Here is a 24,503-nt window from a genome sequence, read left to right as displayed (position 1 = left end):
ACAGTGCCGCGCCTCACCTGTCACGAGTCTCGCAAGCCTTTGTCGAGAAAAAATTAAGTTCTCGAAAACGAATATTTTTTTCTACCAAGATGGAAGGAGCATTTCTAAGAAGAGAGGACTCGTAATGAAATTTCGCGCGTTGGACGAAAAGAAAAGGAAAGAAAAGAAGAGAAAAAATGGAAACGCGAGCAAAACTCAGCAAGAGTTCACCTCTCTACTTCCTTCTTCTATCTCATCCTCGATTTCCCTTCTTCAATGTAATTTCCCAAGCATCCGACCCGGCCGGATTTCGTTTTCCTTTCTTGTTTCGCTCACTCGTTTCCCCGTCACTCGCCGTCACAGCGTCGATCTATCGAAAATCTATCCCTCGACCAATGTTCCCCTTTCGTTTTTCTATTTGTCCCGTTCAAAGAACGAGAATCCTTCTACGGGAACACGGAACGACGAAAACAGAGCATCTTCAAGAAGAAACTCTCTCTCTCTCTCTCTCTCTTTCTCTCTGAAGAAAAACGATCTTTCCACGATCGAATTCCAGTTGAACTCTTTTTAAAAGTTTTGACAGTCATTCTATTTACCTGTCACGACGCGATATCTAGCGATACTACTTGCCGATGTAAGTATCGATTCTTATTCGACAAAGAACCATGCTTCTCCGGCTGGCGAAACAGATCGAATCGTAAACTTATCTCAACGTTTCGAATCTTTGCAAGTGCATCTCAAGAAAGGAATCGATAATTTGAGATTTAACCGTAGGAAAAAGATACACGCGTTAAATTTCGTAAAATTTAAAGGGAACAACCAGTTGATGTAACGTCCTTTTTCCACTTTGAAAAATGAATAATTAATTCATGCATTAGATATAAAAATTATTGTTTTTCACATTGACAGTTTTTCACGAGACATATAACAATTCCTCTAACAATCTAAATACTTAGAATTTCGACGCACGAATTTTCCTACTACGAAATTGTTTCGTGAAAAAGACTACAACGTATAAAATACGTATAAAACATCACCACGGCTATCGATATCGGCGATGTCAATCGACGTTGCGCCACGCTTTTTCAAATTTCACGGATAAATCGGCCCCAAACAATCTCGCGGGGGTTTGTAATTGATAAAAAAAAAAAAAAAAAAAAAAAAAAAAACGATAATCGAGGAGCGAATCGATTCGAAAAATTATTAATTTCGGTCGCCGCGAGAGATTGGGATCGATGGCGTGATGAAAAGTTGGGATTAGGTAAACCATCGGAAAATCTCGCGATCGTGGTTCAAAGCTCGTTTAGGGAGAGTTGTAACCGAAATTTGCGGCCTCCGCGATTAACCGGATCCCGATAGAAACCTGTTGAATAATTTTGCGTTATTGATGTCGGCGGAATACCGAATCACCAGTCATACACATTTAAGTTCACCACTCTCTCTGCAGAGTCGCGTACCGCTTCTCCAACTTCCCAACGGATTACACTTCTAATTTCGAGCAACTGCGGAGCGATACGCTGATGGAATATAATAACCGGAGAGAAAGAGGAGGGGAAGGGAAGGAGAAAGTTTCATCCACCGAGTTGGAGAGCGATTCTCCCCCCTTTAAACGATCTTTCTAACTAACGTGGAATTAATTCTTTAAGATATCTTAATTCGATATCGTACTTTGTGTCTTTTCTTTCGTAGCTCTCTAATCAAGCGTGGAACTAAATCGTTCTCGATTGTCTTATCGAAGAATCATCAGAGAGAGACTTGAGAAATGGTAATAGTCATTGTAATTAGTAAGTTTCAGAAAAAATTTCTTAAAAGTGACGATTTCACTTTGAGTGTGACATTCGAATGTGATTCTGAATCTTTTTTTCCCTCCTCCCGTAAAAAGTTTTTCAATAATATATAAACTCAATATATAATATAATATAATATATAAATCGAAAGAGTGTGTTCTTCGTCCAATTATATTTTCAATAATCGAATCCATTGCGTTCTTCTCAGCGTGAGAAAAGAGGGAGATTGCTCTTTGAAAAGGATGACTGGCAAAAATTGAAGAAAGATTTTTGAAAAAAATTTCGGATGAATTGGTCGATTTTTGGAAGATGATTTATATGGTGTTTACTATTGGGGCGTGTATATATCGATATTAGAGAATTGATTTGTGAAATGATTTGATTAAAATGAAGAATATACAGCAAGAGTAAGAATATATTTAATAATAAAGAAAATAGGAGTTATAACTATGTTATATAGACGTGGATCGATGCTTTTGTTCTACTACTAATCTCATCAAAGTTGGGGCATTAACTCGTTGAAAAAGTAACTAATTAAAAATTTCGAATAAAGTTACTTTAAGTAATTAATTATTAAAATGTTTAAATATTAATTATTCCTAGATATTATAATCGATCAGCTTTTCATATAATCTCGGCCGTTTGATATTACAATTATTTGCAATTATTATTTTGAACAATAAATTATTGAAGTAATTTGACGAACTTATTGCTAACTTCAACTATTAAATTTTACCCATCATTGGAGCTCACTATGTCGCACGGCGGTTCGAAGAGGAATAGACTTCAAAACAGAATCGATTCAGTGACACTCGATTCATACATAAATATACAAAGATATAATTCGCACCTTTCTATGTATATAAACTCGACGATCGAAAGAGTTCTTCGTCCAATTATATCGAAAAACTCAAAACATAACAATTCCTTCCAAACATAAACTTTCCAAACAATCGTTCCATACAAGCCTCGATATCTCTTTTAACATCGAGAATATTTCGCGAATATTTCGATAAATTCCAAATCGCTATAAACCTATCTCGTTCATCGACGACCAATCATGTCCAAACCAAACTAGATCCCATCGTTTTGTCGTCCCGTCTTTTTACATATATAAACTCAATAATCGAAAAAGTATATTTTTTGTGTAATTATATTATATTATAAAAAATCAAACTATTTATGATATCAATCCTTGTAATAATTCCCTTATAAATCATCATTTTCCAACTATCGTCCCAAAGATTCGATATCTGTCCTACAAATCTATCTCATCCATCGACGATCAAACACTAATCCAATTTTATATATATATAAACTGAATAATCGAAAAAGTATATTCTTCGTGCAATTATATCATATTATAAAAAGCCAAACTATTCATATCGATATCAATCTTGTAATAATTCTCTCACAAATCATCATTTTATCGTCCCAAAGATTCGATATCTGTCCTATAAATCTATCTCGACCAACCACTACTGCAAATCAAACTAGATCCCATCGTTTTGCCAATTCTCATCGATTATACATATAGTACACACAAAGTCAATAATCGAAAAAGTATTATATATTCTCCGTGTAATTACATCTTAGAAAAAACATAAACTCTCCCGTAACAATAATAATTCTAATTCTCTCATAAACTTTCCAACTATTCCGTTCCAGATATTCGATATATTCTCCCCCGAACATCGAGCCGGGAATATTTCGATAAATTCGGTGGCGAGCGTTCAGAAGTCGCTATAAACCTATCTCGTCCATCGACGAGACCGAAGCCACGTCGAAACCAAACTAGATCCCATCGCCAATTTCGCCAATTGTCGTCGATCGTCGCGTTTGATAATCGCGAAACGGTTATTATTGTTGCGAAACTCGTCACACCGCAATTACGGAGGATCAATGGGGACACGCGAAATATCCGTTTCCCCGAGCGAATCGTGCGGGGATCGGCAAGGATTATTATGCATCCTCCCTTATCTCGATGCCGGATATCTAACCAGTTCCGGAAACCGTAGTCAACTTGGCCCACGAAACGGCCAAAAGATCAATACGCGAAACGATCGTATCGTATGATATTAGGATAGGACGATGAGGGGGTGAGAGAGAGAGAGAGGGATGGTTACATTTCCACGTTTCACATTCGCGGAACATTATAACCAGGCGCAGATGTAAGGGGGGGTCGTCTTCGACATTACAATTAGAGTTTCGACGGGTGTTTGCGAGCTCCGATCCCCTCGTTAAAGAGGCCCCTCGACCCCTTGATGAAGAGGGTTCACCGTGGAAATTGCACGTCCGTCGGACGGTAATTAATATTTTTCGAAAGGGGGAGGGGGCTCCCTTTGATGGAAAGGGTACTTTGCTTAATCCCGTTCCTCGACTTAGGAATAGCGATTGGGTTTTTGAATGAAACGGTTCGATGTTTAGAGAACTAACCCGTTTCTCGTTCTAATTAATGGCTCCTCTCTACTTGTGCCACGGTTTGCTCGCCGTTTATTTAAGAGAACGATGGTTGGAATCGGTTGCTTCCTCCTCCCTGGTATTTATATATAACCGTTCAATCCTTGATTTGAAATTTTAAGCATCCTTTGTTATCCTATTTCCGTGTATCCGTGTTTCGTTTCGAAGGGAATGGAGACAAAGAACGGTTTTAATTTGCGGGGTGAATTCGATTCGAAATTCGTTTCCTCTGATTGCTAAACAATTACGACGAGAGGGAAAAAAAGAAGCTCCTCCATTGATTACAATTTGTTACACCAGAGAGGAAGCGTGTAGATGCGTGTAAATGTAAGAAGCGTGGGGAGGAAAAAATAATAATTGTTTGAAATAATTATTTTCCACTCTCCTTTCCTGCACACCGCGAAGAAAAGAAAGAAAGAAAGAAGAAATCTCGTGGCACGGGGCGGTGAACCCTTTAAATCGCGAGCGATACAAATGGAATCCGTGTCGTTGAACATTTCTCACCGTCGACGTCTTCACCAAAGTGGATACGTCGTTTTTTATTCACCGGTTCGAGGGAAGGGAGCGTTTCCCACAATTTTTCCACAGCTTTCCAAGGCTCGAGCAATAATCAACACAATCGGGCGCGCTTGGCCCAGTATCCATTCAACGGCAGAATCGCAGAATCGTCAAAAACGATTAATTACAATCGCGAGCATTAAAAACATTCGAGAGAATTCAAGGCTTACTTCGTAATTTATCGTTCATAAACGACATCACGACATCATGCATTTCTCCGTCGACCCGAATACTCTAATGCTCGTTAAAACGAACGCTTCAGACTTCAATACTTTTCTTCTCTCTCTCTGTCTCTCTCTCTCTCGCTCTCTTCGAGATTTTGAGAATAGGAAACGGATCGATCGATCGAACGACTCGATTTAAAAAAGTTTGTGTACGATCTCGAGCACTGTGGGAATATCGTCGAAAAATTATCGTTGACACACTTTCTCTCCATTGTACATTCGAGTTTCGTAATGAAGGAGCAAGTACGAAGCTCTCGAGTCGTTCGATATTCTGATCGAGATTCCGAGGAGAAAGAGAGAGATAGATATAGAGATAGATAGATAGATAGAGAGAGAGAGAGAGAGAATCGAGGTCGCGAAGGTACATCGCCTAGTAATTTATAAAGTATCTGGAGGAACGCCAATCCATTGATTGACTTGTTCCACTTGTTCGAGTATTCGAGACATCGGCTAATTCCTGCCACGATAAACGGGGTTCGATTGGCTCGCCCGATTAGTCGTGGACTTATTCCATTATTCGTTCTGTCTTTTTAACATCGAACCATCTATCCGTCCATCTTTCGCATCGATCGAAAGAAAATTTTCTCATTTGATCGATTTATGATGACGTAACCTTGGATATTTTCTCAATAGAACATGGAGAGAATTAGGAAATAATGCTCGCTTCCCCTCGCTCCATCGATCCTTCTGAGGGCATCAATTTCAGAAGGAATCTTAATGAACTAATTATCTTAATCGATATACATTGTAATGACACGTTGAATTCCGTTCAATTTGCATCGAACAAAACTATTATATTAAGGAAAACCACGTAAACTTAATATTGTAAATATAATAATAAATCTTTTTATTGGATAAATATAATATATACCATAATATTTTCGTATGTCCTGAATTCCATTCATATAATGTATAAATCTACCAACACACATAAATATTAGTGATTTAAATATTGCATGAATAAATAAATGCAAAAATATTAATTCATTAAATTCCAAAGATATTATTCTTATTATAAATCCTAATTGTCTCTAATGTTGAATAAACAACAACTTTTTTTAAATCTTACTCAAAATTTGCTGTTAATCCAGCAAATAATATTGTAATTCTTGCAACTAATAAAATAATTCTTTTATATTCATAATTCAATAAATCTGTATAACGAATAAATAATAATAATAAATAAATCCCAGCTGTGACTAAAGTTGATGAATGAACTAAAGAAGAAACTGGAGTTGGAGCTATTATTGCTATAGGTAATCAAGTCGAAAATGGAATTTGAGCACTCTTTGTAAAAGCTATCAATAATAAAAAAAAAATATTATATATTCATAACTCTCTATTTATAACTCGCGTCTATTTTCTTAATTAATCTTCTCGACGAGCAAGACACGCTTATTCGACACGATTTTGTTTTTATTTTTCTCTCCATAATCGCCGGTTTCGATAATACGCGACAAAATCCAACGATCGGCACGTTGGCACGCGCTCAAGAGAAGGAAACTGGCGCGGGAGAAAGGGAAAAGGGCGAGGGAACGACTAGACGAGTGGGTGTTCAAAGAACGACAACCCTAACACGTGTCTGTCGAATACGCCTCGCCGGTGATTTACACGCGACGCGTGAGCTCCTCCACGGGTTTCCATCCAATGCTCGTCACGAGACGATCCGATATTTTTCCTGATCTTTCATTTTCGCAAACAGGAACAAGATCGTGGCGATATTGTTACTGCATTACTCGCATCTCATTTGTAAATACGTAGTTAATAAATATAATAGAGTGATGAAATTTTTTTCCTTTCTTTTTCTTTTTTCCCCTTCCACTCCCACCATTTATTTTGAAACGTTTATTTCATCTCGGCTCAAATAGAATTCTATGAACGTCAAGGATAGGAAACGAAGATAAAAGTAATAAAAATAGAGAAACGGAAAGTAGTGGCGGTTCTACAGCTGCAGATCTTCGTCTAAAAATATTTAAAATGCACGCAATTGAGAGAATAATTAAATATCAATTTCCAGCACTTTTTTTACCTTACCTTACCATTTAAAAGAAAACTCTCGAGCCGAAAGCTCTTGAAGCATCGAGAGATCTCCTCCTCCCTCTCCCTCTCTTTCTCTCCTTTCGCCAGAAGAGGAAGATCCACAAATCGAAAGATCTCGAAGTTAGGTGGAGAAAAATACCGGCGAAAAAAACACTCGGACGGGGAGAATAATGGGGGGACACCGGTGGCTGTCGGTGACGTCGGCGTATAACTCAAATCCGTGGTGGGCCGAGGTATATCCCTTCCTCTCGAACGATTTCGCTTCCGGCAAAAACCGTTTCTCGCCCTCCCTTTCCGCCCTCGGACCCAAGAATCCTCTCCCTTCCTCGGACGCTCAGCCGAAAGACCTTCGATTTCTTACCCTCCCCTTCTTTCCCTTGCGAAACTGTTAAGTTTGACGGCTCGTCGCGCCAACCGAAACCACTACAACAACGTATCTCGTTTCGCCTTTCCCTTCTTCCTCTTTCGGCTCGATGCATTCTCCACACCTTGAGAAGAATATCACGTTGAGAAGAGAGAGAGAGAGAGAAAGAGAGAGAGTGGTAATAAACCGGTGTGTGCTCTCGCTTCCAGAAGGATGCATCTACGTTTTTCGAAGAAGAAGAAGAAGAAGAAGTAGAGGAAAGGGTGGTGTTCGAAAGGAAAGCAGCCGCAAGGGGATTTTCAAGGGGACAAGATATTAACAAGCAGACGCTATTGTCGTCGAGCCACACCCACGCCCCTCCTAATCAGAGGGGCTCTGCTTTCTGCCTGCCACGTGCTCGCACAACTTCCGCTGATATTCCGTTACGTCAATCCAAAAATGAATTGTTAAAGATTTGGTTAGTTGAAAATGGATTAGGACGGAGAATAATATCGGTATAGCTCGATTTCTTGGGATTAATAAATTTTTGAGGATGAGAGGAGGAGTTTCGATCTTTCAAAATTACAGAAATGAAATTTTCGTGAAACATGTTATTGAGTTTTGAGAAAGTGTGAGAAAGGAATTTCTTTCTTGAATTGGAAAGATATAACGAGGGAATATCTTCGATTTTAATGACGATTAAAATTCTCCGAAGAAGCTTTTTTCTTTTTAATATAAATCTTAAAGCTCTATTAAGAGCTTTCGAGCTTACGTCAAGAGTTAAAAGACGTAACTCTGTCAGATTCAATTTCAAAACCTAAACGCACACTTTATATCATAACCGATTCACGGAATAAAACTGTCAAGAAAAACCTCAACAAAAGATAATGATCGATATCACGATCTCCCTCAAATTTTACCTTAAGAAGCGTCGAAATGCGATTTATATCGCGGCATCTCAAGGCACTCTCTCCTCGTTTTCAACGAGGAGATTCGTTCCAGGCTAATTTCCCTTCCAAATCCGAGAGCCATCGGAGAGATCGAATCGACCGCAGGTATCGGAATATTTGTAGCCCGTTTCGTTGAGAAGAAATAATTACAGTTCCAAGATCCATCGACCCGATCGTCTTGAGAAGAAGGGAAAGAAAAAGGGAAAAAATTTCGCGAGAGACGACTCGCGTGGGCCATCGCCGGCAAGAACGACAAGACTGTCGAGGATAGATTACACGGAGAAATTGGCGTGGTCCATCAGATTACGCGTTGTACCCGAACCGCGTGCAAATCTTATTTGAATTGGAGATGGCAAGTTTACCCCTTAGCCGGACCTGTATGCTCCCTCTAAGTCAGCTTAGAGGGATGGTGGTAAGTAGCTTAGGACGACGGTGATGCCACCACCTCTTCGTTCATCCCTGTAGATCTTGCCGCGGATCGGAGAACACCGGTCTGTTATTTATGCGGACAGAGGCCGCGTATTTTAGAGGCGCATGTGGATCGGTCGATCGACGATTCCGGATTCTTTAATATAATTCTTTCCGGGCGAGAAACGGTGTTCCGAGATCTGAAATTTTAAAAAAACGGTCATGGAGTTTAGTTAATGGAGTTTTAGTTACAAGAGATGATCGATTATTAGAAAGAATAATTTTTAGAAAGTACATCATCTATTATTTTCGACGTCCAAGACTTCGTTATTTCGTTCCGTGATTTATGATTTTTGTTCCGTTCAATTTAATATCAATCGCAACGTAATCGTACAAATTGTTTTTTCAATAATTTTCGATTAATCATTTTCGTTTACAAAAAGCCGTATGTATGTTCGCGCATCTTCTTAATTAGTAATCAGATCTTCTTAATTAGTAATCGATTCGTTCCGATACTTGACTTCTCGAGGGGGAGAGGAAAAAAGAGAACGAGATGTCTATAAAATTACACCCCTCATATACGATTCAGAGATATAAAATCAGATTGTAACCCCGGCGAAATGTAAATATCAAAGAATTTAATAACTCGATTCCCGGTTCTGATCCTGGGTAAAAAAAAAAAAAAAAAAAAAAAAAAAAAAAAAAAAAAAAAAAAAAAAAAAAAGAAATACCTGATATTCAACACCAGAGTCGGGATATTAAATTCTTAAAGCACGCCGCGCTCACCCACACGTGCGTCCACGCGCACACGATGCGTTCGCACGGCATCTCTCGTCTGGCGTTATTTTCCCGTGGCCGAACGCGCCGAGGATGAAATTGTTCGAACGCGAGAGAGAGAGAGGGCGACTCGGTAAAGAGACGATTAACACGTTTCCACGAGGCAACGAAACAACGTGACAATGGTCACCGAGAATTGGAGGGGAGGGCCCGGTTTCAACAATTCATTTTGCGGGGCTAAATTGGCTGCGATATTTCGAAAGCGGACGGGCGTTGCACACGGTTGAATACGGCCGCGACCCGACACCACGACCCGAAATCCTCCACCGACAACACCGCGTTTCGAAACGAGCCTCGCATTCCCGTAGTAGAATCTGATGGCGCACCTGCGCGTGCAACACCTGCCTTTGCCACGGATTGTCAGATTATCTTCGCCGAGTGGCTCATGAAACCTCTCTCACTCCCCTTCTCTCTCTCTCTCTCTCTCTTCTCCGTTTCGCTCGACGACGTCTGCCTTCCTTTCGAAATAGGCCGAATAACGATGTACGGTGCGAATCAACGGTGATTTGCGGAAAATGGTCGGTGATTTGAAAGGGGAACATTTTCCAAACCCATGCGACTGAATTGTTTCTCATCGATTCTTCTATTTCTCTTCTTTCTATTTCTCTCTCTCTCTTCTGATTTTTTCGACGATTCGTGGTAATCGAATTGTGCGATATCCGTGGATTAATGGATGTTCATTCGTTGCCAAGATTTCGGTATTCATATTAGTGTTATATGATTGAGTTATACTACTTGCTTATATAGTAGTCTATTTAGTCGGTTCGTATGGATTCAATCATAATACGTTTCAATATTTCTGAAAAAGATTATTCTTCTTTTCTTTTCGATCCATTTGATGCTTTGAGAAATAATTTTTGTAGAAATTATCGCGAAATAAAGTAAAACAGTTTAAATTCCATCCACATTCAGATAAACGGAGTCCATTGGCCATTCGCATTAAAATTTCGTTCGCCTAAGTGGAATTCTATCTAAGTGGAGTAGAATTTACGAATAATTCTAATTGATTCTGTTATTAAAATTTCGCGTTAGAACAAAGGCGGAAGAAAATTAAGTATAAAAATAACGATTACGATCTAAATAATGTTTCCCAATTTGTTCCTCCGAGTAATCTCCGATTACCAACCGACACAGCTCTGACAGAGAATCCTTAGAAACGAGGGAGCCAGTATTGCACATTTGAGGTATCAGGGAGTCCACAATTTGCCTCGGACCGAAACGAATTACGAGACGCCGCCAAACCTCTTCTATTTTTCATCTCGAAAGAGAATGTAACGATACCGTTGGGAACGCGGAATAAACTCGGTGGCCCAGGATTGTGAAACGAATTAATAGAACGAGCATCCATCTTTTATCTCGAACCACCCATTTTCCATCCCCTATGTGAACGTATTGAAAGATCGTTTGAGGGATCAATGATCGATCGATATCGATATTCGTGTATTTTAACAGAATTGCATCCATTTAACGAATTGTGAAAACAGCAATTTGTTTTCACGATCGTTTGGTGACAATCTTTTGCTTACACAATAAACAAATAAATATTAGATAAATGGATAATAAATGGATAAATATTGTTATCGCGTACTTTTAAAGATGACAATTCACAAAATTCTCGAATGCTCTCGAAAATTATTTTTCATCGACGCAAAATACACGTTCGAAATGAGAATTTTACTTTTTAACGAGCGACTAACGAGCAAAACTAAAACTTGGTTTTATCCAAAAATTGATCGAGCGGACGATCTTAATCCTTTTAATATCGCTTAACGGCCTCTTCGCGTATATTTAAAAAACTTCGAACTCGATCTTCCTCAACAACCCAGATAAAACCCGGGGAATGGTCGTGAAAGCCAAAAGAATTAGCATTTTACGCGATTCGAAGGCGACACAGTCTCCGAAGTTAGCCTGAAACGGAAGTGCTGTAACGCGTCACGAGGAATCGCTCTCGTTTCCACGGCTCTACGCTGATCCTTTTAAAAGATTAAAAAAAAAAAAAAAAAAGATGGCAATGAGAGTAAGAGGAAAACGTGGCCGTGGATTTACCACGTTGGAAAGGTTTACCTTTTTTCCTCCCCCCATTCGACGTAGGCCAATCGTTTCTCGTTAAGAAAGAGAGTTTCTAAAGAGAGATCTCCAAACACCGATTTTTTTTTATTATTTCGAGGCGAGAATAACGATTGTCACCGTTACGTGGCAGCCTCGATCGCCTTCGCTAATGCTGGCGACAATTGGTTGGAACAAAGGCAGGCATCGATCGAAGCACCGCTCTGTGCTCCCTTGTTTGTCGATACATCCGCCATTTCCTCTCCGCGTGAAATTTGTCGTCGATTCTGCCGCATCTGATCACGAAGATCGATCCCGTTTGAATGGATAGTTTTAAATTTTGTTAATCGAGAGGAATCGTTGGGAACGCGGGAATATTTGAAATTTTGTAATTTTCAAGAATGCAACGATTTTAACCATCCTTTATTATTATTTTTTTTTTTTTTCAGAGAGAGAGCAAAGTTTCCTCGTCGTTTATTTCTGCGAGTGTTATTGCCTCGAACATGGATCGATCTCTCTTCGTTCGATAGGATTTGGCACGGAGGCAAATGAAAATATTTGGAATTTATTATACTTCCAAGGTGGCAATCCGATATTAATTTAATACATCCTTCGGATAATCCTCTTCCTATTTAAAAGAATTTCGAATTTAGAAATTTGTTAATGGAGTTCCCTTGTTTGTCGATACATCCTCTCGCTTGAAAATTGGAATCGATCTCACGTTTATTGGATTAAATTTTGTACGAGGAGAAGAGAACATTCGGATTTCCTTCATTTTCGAAACTGTCACTCTTAATATCCTTCGAGAGGAAATAAAAACTCTTTTCTTTTTCTATAATTTACAATTCGTCGCTCAATGTTTCGAAAATTAAACTCCAAGTCGATTATTTTTTACAAATCCTCTCGATTGTCTGGCAAAGAGCCATCCATCATTGCTAAGTATCCAGGAAAATTATTATCCGCGACAAATTGGTCGAGGAAGGGAAAGGAATCGGGAAAAGTTTCGGACAAAGATCCCCGATAATGATTCCGAAAATTTTTTCCCCGTGAACGTGGAAAAAATTTAAAACCGTTCCAAAGTTGGTGAAACGGTCGATCCGTCGGAATCGAGGCGAGGAGAAACGCTAAATTTCCAGCGGTTTTAAAAATTCGATATATTCGAAATTCGTGATCGCGTATTAAAAACTTCTCCTCTCGGAAAAGAATTCGAGCGGTTTTTTTGTCGGCGTTGCGCTCATCCTCCCATTCTTCCCGACCACGAAAATTCGAAAAATTGTTTCATTAGAGGCGGAAAAGGATTTTGCAAAGGAAATGATAATATTTTTTACGCAATTTCACGTTGTAACTTGATTCATTCCGGGTTAATTACTCGCAATCGGGACAGAGTTTACGATCGAATGTATATTTATCCGAAAGAATGGCTCCGAAGGATTGTATCCTTAAACTTGTTTTAAGTATAAAACGCAATTGAATTAATCATCGTTATTAAATATAAAACGTGTAATTACGGTGATTACGATCGATTTATGATCGATCGAGTAGAGAACGTGTCAATCATTGGACAGACGGGTGTAACGTATATCGTTATTATTCCCATCCTTTTTATCACGTGGCTGAACAATGGGTTTCTGCAATAATAATTATTACGATCAATTTGTAATGAGACAAGTAGTGCATGTCAGTCATTGATCAAACGAGTATATACACACACGCACATACACGTTATTATTTCCTTCTCTTTATTACATGCATCACACTGGTGTTTCTATAATAATAATTATGGTCACGATCAATTTATGATCAAACAAGTGTCGACACGTGTCATTCATTAATCAGACGAGTGGAACAGAACAGGACGGACAAGTATTATTATTTTCCTCACTTTTCGTTACTTAATAAATTACGAAATTATTAGGGAACGATTAAAATTAAAAAAAAAAAAAAAGTTTCTATTATTATCGATTCGAATAATTTTTCTCAAAACACGATCCCCTTAAACGGCTCTTCTCTCTCTCTCTTTCTCTTTCTCTCTCGTCCTTATGTTCTTGCCAATTTTCCAACTTCCGTCGTTCCTCCCCTTTCACAAGTTTTAATCCGAAACTCCATCTGCGCACAACACGGTGCTCCTTGTGAAACCGAATGCACGTTTCGAAAGATACGAAGGAGAGGAAAGGGGGAGGAAAAGCGCGGAGCAGTGTCTGTTTCTCAAGCTTATCGCCTGACTTTCGCGAGGCGGCCACAAAGGTGCCCGGTTACGGTTGCCTTTTCCCGCCAAGTAGTCGATTCGGCCAGGCACGGCAGGGGGTAGGGGGGAAGGGATACATTACTCGTTCGGAAACGTGAAACCGAAAGCTGGAATCCGTCGAATGCGCGCGGATAAAGAGAAAACGAGGACGTTGGAGTCACGTTTAACGACTCCATCGTGTAACGTTGTGGTTGACGACGACGACCGTTGAGGAATAAAATAAGGTATATAAAGAATAAAGGAGCGCGACGAGCACAAAAGACGACGAAAGAGGGACGAGAGGGGTGGGCGAAAGAGGGATGGAAAGATGAAAAGTTTTTAAGACAAGGGAGGAAGATATGAAAAAAAAAGGAGGAAGAACATCCGACAAAGAATTTTTTTTTTTCTCTCGGGGAGACGAGAGAAGGATTAAAGAGCAAAGATTTTACAAAATAGAAATAGCGACAAAGAGGCGCGTTTCTTCCCTCTCCTTCTCCTTTCACTCGTCGCTTTCGATTCGTCGATAACGATGTGACGAGCTCTGAGAAATAAGAAAAAGTAGAAGCGCCGAAAAATTATTCGACGTCGCACAACTTCCATTCCACGAAATCGGCGATAACAAAAAAAAAAAAAAAGAAAGCGAGCGAGGTGCGCGCATAAGGGGGAGGGAAACAGAAGCGCGAAAGACGAACCCTTCATCCCCTTCCAGAATAAAGAAGAAAGAAAGGGAGTGGAAGAGGAAATCCCGCAACAGGAAATTTGAATTAAAGCCGGTGGACGGAAGAGGGGGGGGAGAGAGGTCGCCATAAATCTTTTTACCGTCTTCAAACGGGAAGAAAAATCCCTTGGGGCCGCGCTCCGTCCTGGAAACCTCCCCTCCCTTTTCTCCCCAAAGGAAAAGAGAGCGACAAAAGTGAAAGAAGAAGAAAAAGAAGAAGAAGAAGAAGAAGAAAAGGAAGTCGGCGTCGTGTCCGCGCGACGAATCCTCTTTTCTCGGCCTTTTTGCCCGCAACCCCCTTCTTCTCCCCTCCCTCTAATTTACTAACCTTATCGGTCTGTTTTCGAGCGACGCCGCCAGAAACAAAGGCGGCTTCGCGGCGTTGTTGGTTGGCTCGGTTTTGCGCCCCGCACGGGTCGTTGGTCAAAGGCGCGCAAATTACGCGCGGATACACAACACCGGAAGCGAGATTACCGGGTCACGTTCCGCGTACGCTCCACGGGATCGTGGAGAGGGGCGAAATTGAAAGAGAAACGCCGAGGTTGGCGAGGAACGATGGAAAATTTGACGAATGTACGGGGATATAGAAGATAGGAAGGGAGAGGAGGGTGGAGGAAGAGAGATGGGTTGTTTCGTTAATTAAGCGAAGCTGGAGCGTATCTGTCGCGAGCAATTAACCGGGACGATTTGACGAACCGTGGCTGAACCGTTCCGTTGTCTCCCCGATTGCGAGCCTTCGAAGATGCTTCCGTTCGCGTATTGTTGTCTGCTTGAGAATCACGGACTTAGGAGTTGGGTGGGGGAAACAACACGTTCTTTGGCTATTCGGAAGATTGTGGCGATGGCGTCTCCTGGTCTTTCGTCGAGGAGAATGAGGAAGTGGTAATGAAAGTGCGATTAAGAAGGAAGGTGTATGTATATATAAGCTCCTTTGGGGAAACGTGCGAGGTTTGTGAAATGGAAATTGTTGGGTTGGATAGATTGGAATAATTGCTTTATATGTGGATAGAGTAAAATGAAAAGTGAAAGATATAACGGATGTATTATGTAACGTAACATTGTTTTCAAATTGTTGAAAATTTTGAAATATTTATTTGTTATTAGAGGTTTCAAATTCTTTTTTATTATGCCATACGAATAATAAAGAAATTAAAAAAGGTAATAGAGATAGAATAAGATGAAAAGTGAAAGACACCATTCTGTAGTAAGTAATATTCAAATTGTATTTGAAAGAAGCATATATTATAATGAATTTCGATAAACGAAAAATTTATTAAGAAATTCTTTTCTATCAAGCTATACGAATAATAAGAAAGACTTGAAGAAATCTTTGAGAAATGATTGGAAAAAAAAAAACTTTTTAATCGAAAACGCGAGTGATCTTCGAGAGTGAAATTAAAAAAAAAAAAAAAGAAAGATCCAATATTTACCCCAAGTTGATTTTCTATACCCAAACAAATCACCCTTCCTGAAATACCTGAAGCGATTAGGTCCATTTGGAAGGACCCCAAACGTTTCTCTCACGCTTCCCTCCTCCCACTGTAAGAAATACGCGGAGGGTTGACCTACCTTCCCCTTTCAATCTCGTCCCACCCTTCCAGCTCGCGGCAATAACGCCCCCTCCCTCCCCTGGAGGCTGGTAACGTTCGTTATCGCTTAAAAGTGTGGAAGAAAAACGAAGGTGGAAGTGGATACTTTGTATAAGAGACGGCGGACGTTTGTTACGGCGCTGCTTTCGTTGGGTCTCGCGCGCCAACCCCTTCAACTAAGGGTAACCGGATACAGAAGGTGGTGTTCAGAGCGTGGTGGTCACGAGGTGTTTAGCCACCGATACCGTTCACCCCTCGGTTTTAAACCGAAATATCCATCTCGACTACTAACCTCTTAAATCCCTTTTGTGCTATTTATTTCATAACAAAAAAAAGAGGGAGGGAGGGAGGGAGGGAGGGAGGAGAAAAAAAAAAGAAAAAGTCTTTCACGTACTCTCTAAAACGCTCGTTCCAACTTCTTCTCGAAACTAAATTTTAACTCCGGGGAAATCGATATGGAATTTCTCTCGTGCGGCAACTTTCTACTCGGAAAAGTTTCGCGTGTGAGGTATCAAAAATGTTAAACGTGGGAACGTGCGAGAGAAATTTGAATAGGAAGTTTTTTCGTTTCACCTCGAGCCTTTCACACGCGCGCACGTGCGCAGTGTTCGAAGCGTTGCAACACGCTCGCCACAACACGCTCAGCTTCAGCGAATTAGTCTGTTACGCGAAAGGGTGCGCACGCGAGCAACAACGTCAAGCTCAACTTGAAATTGAGTTGTCATCCAAGTTATATGACGCCTTTACTATGTTGGCCCGTGATGCGAAAACTATTAAGTCCGAAACCTGATAGACCTCCTTCTTGCTGTCCGGATCGAGGGGCGATATTAGGGGCAAAGGGAAGGAGAAACAACCTTACACGGTATATACTTCTCGCAGGGAGAAAGGTTTTGTTCCCGGGATGGAACATCTGTCGATACCCTCCTGCCGTGCCATCTCTGCAAGATTATTAAGCCGCTCCAATAAAACTGGAATATAAAAAAAGAAACAGGCTGTTCGACGCGACTGTTCTTAACTTTCAATTTTAGTATTATAACTCGACTCGAGAATACCCGTCGTTATTCGAAAAAAAGAAGAAAGGAAAGAAAGGGAAAGAAAGAATGGTGAAATTTATTCCCTTGTAATATATATCCGAAGCGGGACGTTTTCTCGGGATAAATTGTGTCAGTGGCGCGTTGATAAATGAAATAAAAGAAATATTTCACGGGAGAGGGAACGATTTTTTAACGCCACGCGGCTCTTCCATTTTCAGAGGGTCGAATCCTGGAACTTCATTCCCCGGACGGAGTGCACGAGTGCTGGTTGAGAGCCGCGGATAACGCGGAGGCGAACGTGTGGTTCAACGCTCTGCACTCGGCTCTAGCAGCTCTCACACTCAAGGCGCTGCGACTGGCGTCCGCGCTTCCGGATCCGCCGCAGCTTCAGCACATCGGCTGGCTAGCGAGGAGACACTGTCTTCAGGTGAGTGATCACGCTCGTTTCGTGCATGGATCCCTCGAAAATCGAGAGTGTAAGTACACGAAGATTGATCCGCGTTGTCTTCGAGGGCCGCGTTCGAACGCGATGCATTTCTAATTTCATATTCCTCGTATTCTTCCTCTCGAATAGAGATGGTTCTCGAGAGAGAAATTTGTTGCTTGGATATTTATTATATGCATATCAATTACGTCTGTCGTTCTTTCTTTAGTTCCGTGAGGGATAAATTTAAAATTTAATCGAGGGAAGACATCGATTTTGAAAGAGCGAGCGAAATGGGAAGGGGGAGAGAGACGAGGCGCGGAGACGAGTTACAAAGTGTGGAATAATTAAAAGAAAAGGGATGAAAAGGAGAGATTAAATTGGCCGGGGAAGTAGTAAGAATTCATAGGGATGAAATGCAGCGGAATTAATAGTAGAGTCTCTCAATGGTGGACGGATAAACAGAGGATAGAAACAGAAATTTCTACAAAGGGTGGAAAGATGAAAAGTAGGATGGTTAATAAAAAGGACGAGGAGATGTAAGGGAAACACGACGGGATCGACGACTGGAATGGTTTGACTGATAAAACGACGTAGCTTGGGAGTTGCCAGCGCTGATTGAACCGGAGGAAATGGAAAAAGAGCTGCTAAAATATAGGTAAGAATCGAGTCAAGAGGAAAGAAAGTGGGAGGGAAGAACAAGAGAAGAGGGGAATTTTACTCCTCTTTCTTCTTCTTCTTCTTCTTCTTTTTCTTTTTCTTTTTGAAAAACGGAAAACGGAGAATGGAAAAAAATGTCCGTGATAAAAGGTGGGAGGAAAAGTAATTTTTAAGAAAGGGACAGAGAAATATTGAAAAGAGGCGAGTTTAAGCAAGAGCAATGGAATGGTTGAGACAGTGGAGGAGGGGTTGAAGCTCGAAAGAGGAAGCAGAGAAATGGAAGCTCGCCTCGCCTCGCCTCGCGTCTGGCTCTCGACGCGTTTTCTCCAGGAATCGAATAGGCTGAGGCTGCTCTTTCGCGAGCAGTTTCGCTCTGATGGAGGGTGACGCGGTGGTCCTCTCGCCGCAGAGCCAACCCGCATGAGCATACCGGCAATTTGCCACGAGCCCCAAAAGCATCCCCGACAAGCTTCAACGGTGAAACATTCGTGATCGTCGTCGACGATGAACGGAACACGAGGGAGGGAGAATAGGGAGACGGACGATTTCCTTAAGTTCTTAAGGATTTTCGACGAGACGCCATCTTCGGCCAGTTTCTTTGAATACATCCCTTTCAATCGCTCGACGGAAAGAGAAATAATTAATCCTTTCGTTCCTTCGTATTACACTTCACTCGAATACTCGAAAATATTGAGAAATTCGATATTCTTTCCGTTTCGAAACACAATTATACAATAATAATAATAATACTCTTTTACAAAATCCTTTCAAACAGATAGCGCCACGATTGGATTATTACGTAGCGATCAGTTTTTCGTTAATAAACTCGTTACAACACTTCGTTAAACCGTCGTCTAATTATCCACCGTGTCCGAATCTGTCGCCACGATCTCTCTATCGATCGAGACCTTCCCTCGACCCGCCCAATCAATTCGCCGCCCCGTGATTACTCAACCCGCGACCGAATCGTCGGTGCTCGCTTTTATAAATTCGTTTCTCTCTCGTTTCCCTCCATTTCCACGCTCCTCCTCCTCCTCCTCCTCCTCCTCCTCCTCTGTCCACGTTTAATTATCTCGAACAGGCGACGAGATCGCTACGGTCACCGCCACGCTCCACCGCATAATTAGATATCGAGATTCTTTCCACGGTGGTGGTGGTGGCGGTGGTGGTGATGGTGCGACCAACGGAACTTCGTTACAACGAATATTTTCCGCGGGCGGCGCCACCTCTCGCGGAAACAATCGTGGATAATTAGGCGGCGCGATTCGTAGCGTAAGGATTTGCGAGGAGAGAAAAAAGAAACGTGGCGGCATTCCTCTCCCTGTCTTTCCCTCCACGGATGAATAAGAGTGTAGTTGTTGGCGGAGAATTCTCTCTTTCCACGCGTGAATTCGAAAAACTTCCCCCATCTCGCGTCGTTTTATCACTCCGCGATTCCCCTTTTTTATCATTGTTGTTGTTGTTATTATTATTCTCAACCTCACGTTACATCGTCGTTGAATTGGAGTTTTTGTTGAGTGGCAAAGCGGTAGATGAAATTTGTAGGAATCAACTTCCGCTTGTTTTCGAAATGATGAGAATGAATAAAAGGTAAAGTTACGAAGTGACTTTTAAGAGTGTTACGCAACGCGGCAATTAAGGTGTAAGGTTTCTCGAAATGTTTTAACAAAGAGAAATAATCTCTCTCTCTCTCGAAATTATGGTAATAATAATCCTTAAAATTTAGGATAACATGCCTGGATTTGTCTAACCAATTTTCCTCGTCCGTCCAATCTCTCCCGGCGTCTCGTCGAAATTCAGAATCACAATTTTTTGTTAACATTCAGATCCCGTTAGAATAAACACGTTTTTAATAATATCATACGCTCTCTCCTTCCCTTCGAATGTTTTATTCTCAAAAGAAATTGCGCAAATTTGTTTCAATTGTATCGATCGAGAGATCAATTACGAGGATCTTTCAACGCTGTACGGTTATAAAACTACGACGAATGCGCGGTTTTCTCGACCGAAGACTCGGGGATTCTTTCGCGAGAACCGAAGGGATTGATAAATGGTAATTGGCGATGGAAAGTCTACGACTAATTGTCGTAGTTTAATTATCCGGAACGATTGGGCGATCGTTAATTACAGACTTTTATCGCGAGAGGGGTGCAAACCTCGCTTATTTGTACCCCTCTCGATTCCTTCTTCTTCAAAGACGAAGGAGAGGCTCTCCGTTTGCCTTCCTCTTCGCTCACTCGATGGATAACTTTTTCCTCGTTACCTCGTTTCTTACTTCGCACGCTCGATACGATGGACAGAAATTGTTCTCGAAGGGAAAAACCAAGGTTTTCGAAACCTTTAATATCGTTTCTTTTAATTATAACGATCGTGGAATAATTTCCGATGCGATTCGTAGAGATATAGACGATAAACTCGTAATGAAATAAAAAATTATTCCGTGTTAATTCGCGGTTGCGGAGCACGTATTATAGTACGTAGTGGATTAGAGTTACACGCGAGAAGCCAGTTTCGCGATAAGGAGATTGATCGCCGTGTTTTCCCTCGGGTCGAAATTAACAAGAGGAGGGTTCTTTCGGTGGTCAAGTGGAACTGGAACGTTTAAATTGATAGGCAACGGCAACCCTGTGATGTAGTTGTTCGAGATTGATCAACCGCGGAACCGTGTAATTGTCCTAAGCACCACTTTTCCGCTCCAGTAAAATTATCAAATGATTTAATCCCGTTGAAGTGTTAATAGGCAATTGTCGGTAATCTAAACCGTGATTGCACTTGCTGAAAGAGTTAAGAAAGTTGTTAAAGCGTTAATAAGAAACGTGAGATCCCCATTTGTTACGCTTAAATACGTTATAAGATAAAGTAGAGGTCGGAAAATCTTCGTGGCTTCGGGGACTAGATTCTTAGATTAGTATTCCGTAGGTCTCGGGTTCGATACTCGGATTCGAGTAAAAAGGATTTTTCTTCGAAATTATTTTTCTTAATTAATGGTATTTTAAAATACAACAAAAAAAATCTTCAAAAAATTTGTAATTCGCTCTTCTAATAAAAAACAAGATGGAGAAAATCTTCTCGGTTATTAAGGGGAATATTTTCTCTTGGATCATTAAAATTTCTCCTCATTCTATTTTCTTCGAAAATTTCCAACGAAATATCGAGTAAATTCAATTTCAGAAAACACAAACCTTTTCTCCTTCTTCTTCCTCCTCCTTTTCTTCGAGGGAAATTTTTCAAAATCAAAATAAAAATTCGATTAATTATTCCAAAATTATTCGAAAATTTCCTCCAGAAATCAAAGAAAAATTCGATTCTTTCTTCTCCATATTCGAAGAAAATCTACATCTTGCAAATATCGAGCATATAAGCAAATCAAAACCAAGTTTGACCGAATTTGATGCAAACAATATCCGTATCAATCTCTCCCGGTCTTAATTACCGATCAGGGCAATGTTCGCAATTGGGGGGCATCTTCCAAACTATCCTAGCGAGAATATATCGACTCGTTCCGATGGATCGATAACTAATATATACGATGTAGCGAGCATGATATCGATGAAGACCAACCAACAGCCCAAACGAAGGTGCTGGAGGGAAGGAGGGGAGAAGGGTACACGTGGTACCCAGTACATAATTGATTGGCATTAACGTACCTGATTGCCAGTGCCCCGTCTCTCTCTCTCTCTCTCTCTCCTCCTGCAACTCTCTCCCACGGGATGCTTGAATATCTCTGGGACGACCGATGATGTTTGAAGATCAGAGCAATAATCAGACCAATACTACGTTGGAGGAAAACATTGAGGACAAATATGTGAAAAAGGAAACGGGGGAGAACGTAAGAAGAATAATAAAAATACGCGCGCGAAATATAAAAATATCTGAGAAAGATATCGATTAAACGCTAAAATTACAAAGTGTTGAAAGCGTGTAATAAAAACCCAATCGATACACAAAATCTTCGCGTATACACGAATACAACGCGACATGAATGAATCAACAAGATTATAATTACTTAAAGAGGCGAGAGAAGAGAGAGAGAGAGAGAGAGAGGAAACAGATTTCGAGATCGTTTAGGATGGTTAATGATCCAGGACAAGAATTCTGGTAAATCACAGGTGACACAGGCTTCGAGCCTGTCAGAGCGGTTAATCACGCAGGATTACACGAGTTTATCGTGGCTGTTTGCCGACGAGTGATTACTCGCGTGAAGCGGATCGCTTTTGCGGCAGGCTCGAGATTAATTTTCACCGTAATGCCATTCCCGAACGAGAGCGAAAGAGAACCGGCCCGATATAATCCCCCACCATACGGAACCGTGCCGTTCCAACAATTATTATCTCCGGTCTGCGGCCCGTCTGCCACGATTCCATCGACAAATTTATCCGTAATTACCTCGTGGCCAATCTCCATTTCCGCATGTGTGCGCAAGGCACGCACCACCCCCTTCGATCGACCGCGAAAATTTTCCAACCCGCGAGCGATCCCACCAGAAGAATTCGCCCGTTTAAGTCGCCCGTTAAAGCGCCGATCATCGCGCCGATTTTCCCTTTGTATCGGCTTCGTATCGTGGAAATTTCCCACCGATTTTCTCCCGTTCGATCGAAATCGAAAGGTTCGCCAGATTTGCGAAGATCGGCGGTGGAACGCGAATAATAAGTTAATATCGATCGAAATCCTCCCCCTCCTCTTTCTCTCTCTAAACGAATGGCAATCGACGAACGCGACGTAACGATCCGACGACTTTGTCCATGGAAATCCGATTTGGAATAACGGGCCGTAGGCGACAATACGATATTTCGCCCTCTTTTCGACCAATCGATAAATGGAACGATTAATCGCGAGAGATAAATTCGTTCAGACGGCGTAGTAGGGTGAAAACGACCGTTTCAACTTTCAAACAGAAAACGAGAGAGAGAGAGAGAGAGAGAGAGAGAGAGAGAGAGAGAGAGAGAGAGAGAGAGAATGGCAAAGATAGTAATGGATATTTCGAATCTTCGATCTTTTGGAAATTATTGGAAGTCTTGATAGTTTTGTTTCTCGCGTATATACGTAATAATAGAATCAATTTCCAAGAGTTTTTCAGCTTCGAATTATGTTCGAAGCTATTTCAAATTTTATCGTGAAAAGAAAGAGAGGGGAAGGGAGAATTGGAATTTTATAAAATCTTCTCCGCATGTTCGGAACGATTGTTTCACGAATTCGAAGATTTCGTCGTTGAAACGTTGAATGGTCGATCGGTGTGGAATTAATGGACGCGGTGCGATCTGTAACTGATCTGAATCCCACTGTCCCACTCAATGGGCCATTCATTCGCACACTGTGCCCTACACCTAATCTATTTTAGACTATATTCTATAGCCGATCGATCTAAATCACACCGTGTCCTCTGCGGCTGACTGATGTGAATTCAACTGTACGACCGGCCGATCGATCGATCAAACGAGTCTCACCGTAGTCCATTCAACGTTAATCTTCGATGATCTCGAGTCGTTTCCAACCAATCCGTCGACTCGTTGTTCCACGCTTCTGTAATCGAATCTTCTTTTTCTTCCTCCCCTTTTATTGCACCCTGGCAAATCGAATTTGCGTACTTCGAGTATAGATCGAGAAACGATTATTCCACATAATGGAAGAAATATTTCGTCAATATTGATTCAAAGAACACGAACGACGAGATCGACGAGTGCAATGTTACTTAGATCGAATCGAAATTTTTCAAACAATTGAACACAAAAATTCGTTTCAACGAAACAACGACCTATGATACATTTATGATACATGGATTCATTAAAAAAATGCGAAAATAGTCCGATAACGCGAATAACGGGATCAGGTTATTAACCAATTAAACTTAACGTTTTTATCGCATTTCGTTTCGTGTTTTTTAACACATTGACCGCCCATGGACATAAAATTCCTATCCAAAAAATCCAATATTTAAACCACTTTATTTTATAGATATTGGCCAATATTCAATATTTTAAACGTTTTCAAATTTATAACTTTTGTTTTCCTTTTTTTGTTTCTTTTTTTTTTTTTACAAAAAAATTCAATCAAATCGTGCCCCAGTTACAATTTTCCAACTAAAAAACTCTCCACGAATTATATATGTATATATCATTCGCTCCCCGCCACCTTGAATCGCCACTCACCTACAAACCCCGATCCGTAATCCATTCCTCGAAAAAAGATTCTTCCAAACAACCTCCTCTGCTCGAACTTTACCCA

General features: G+C 40.9%; 1 protein-coding gene across 3 annotated transcripts in view; it reads left to right on the top strand.

Moving 5' to 3' along the window:
• LOC122712045 (beta-1-syntrophin) overlaps window positions 1-24,503 on the top strand; it is a 311,081-nt gene that overhangs the window by 232,935 nt on the left and 53,643 nt on the right. For all 3 annotated transcript variants that reach the window (XM_043931334.1, XM_043931336.1, XM_043931335.1), the window contains exon 4: window positions 17,416-17,624. In XM_043931334.1, coding sequence (XP_043787269.1) covers window positions 17,416-17,624 — 209 coding nt within the window. The remainder of the gene's footprint in view (window positions 1-17,415; window positions 17,625-24,503) is intronic.

The sequence above is a fragment of the Apis laboriosa genome, unplaced genomic scaffold (genome assembly GCF_014066325.1).
Source record: "Apis laboriosa isolate Shangri-la unplaced genomic scaffold, ASM1406632v1 scaffold18_cov149, whole genome shotgun sequence".
Classification (NCBI taxonomy): Eukaryota; Metazoa; Arthropoda; class Insecta; order Hymenoptera; family Apidae; genus Apis; species Apis laboriosa.
The sequence above is the reverse complement of the archived record's forward strand: the minus strand, read 5'-3'. Positions and strand labels throughout refer to the sequence as shown.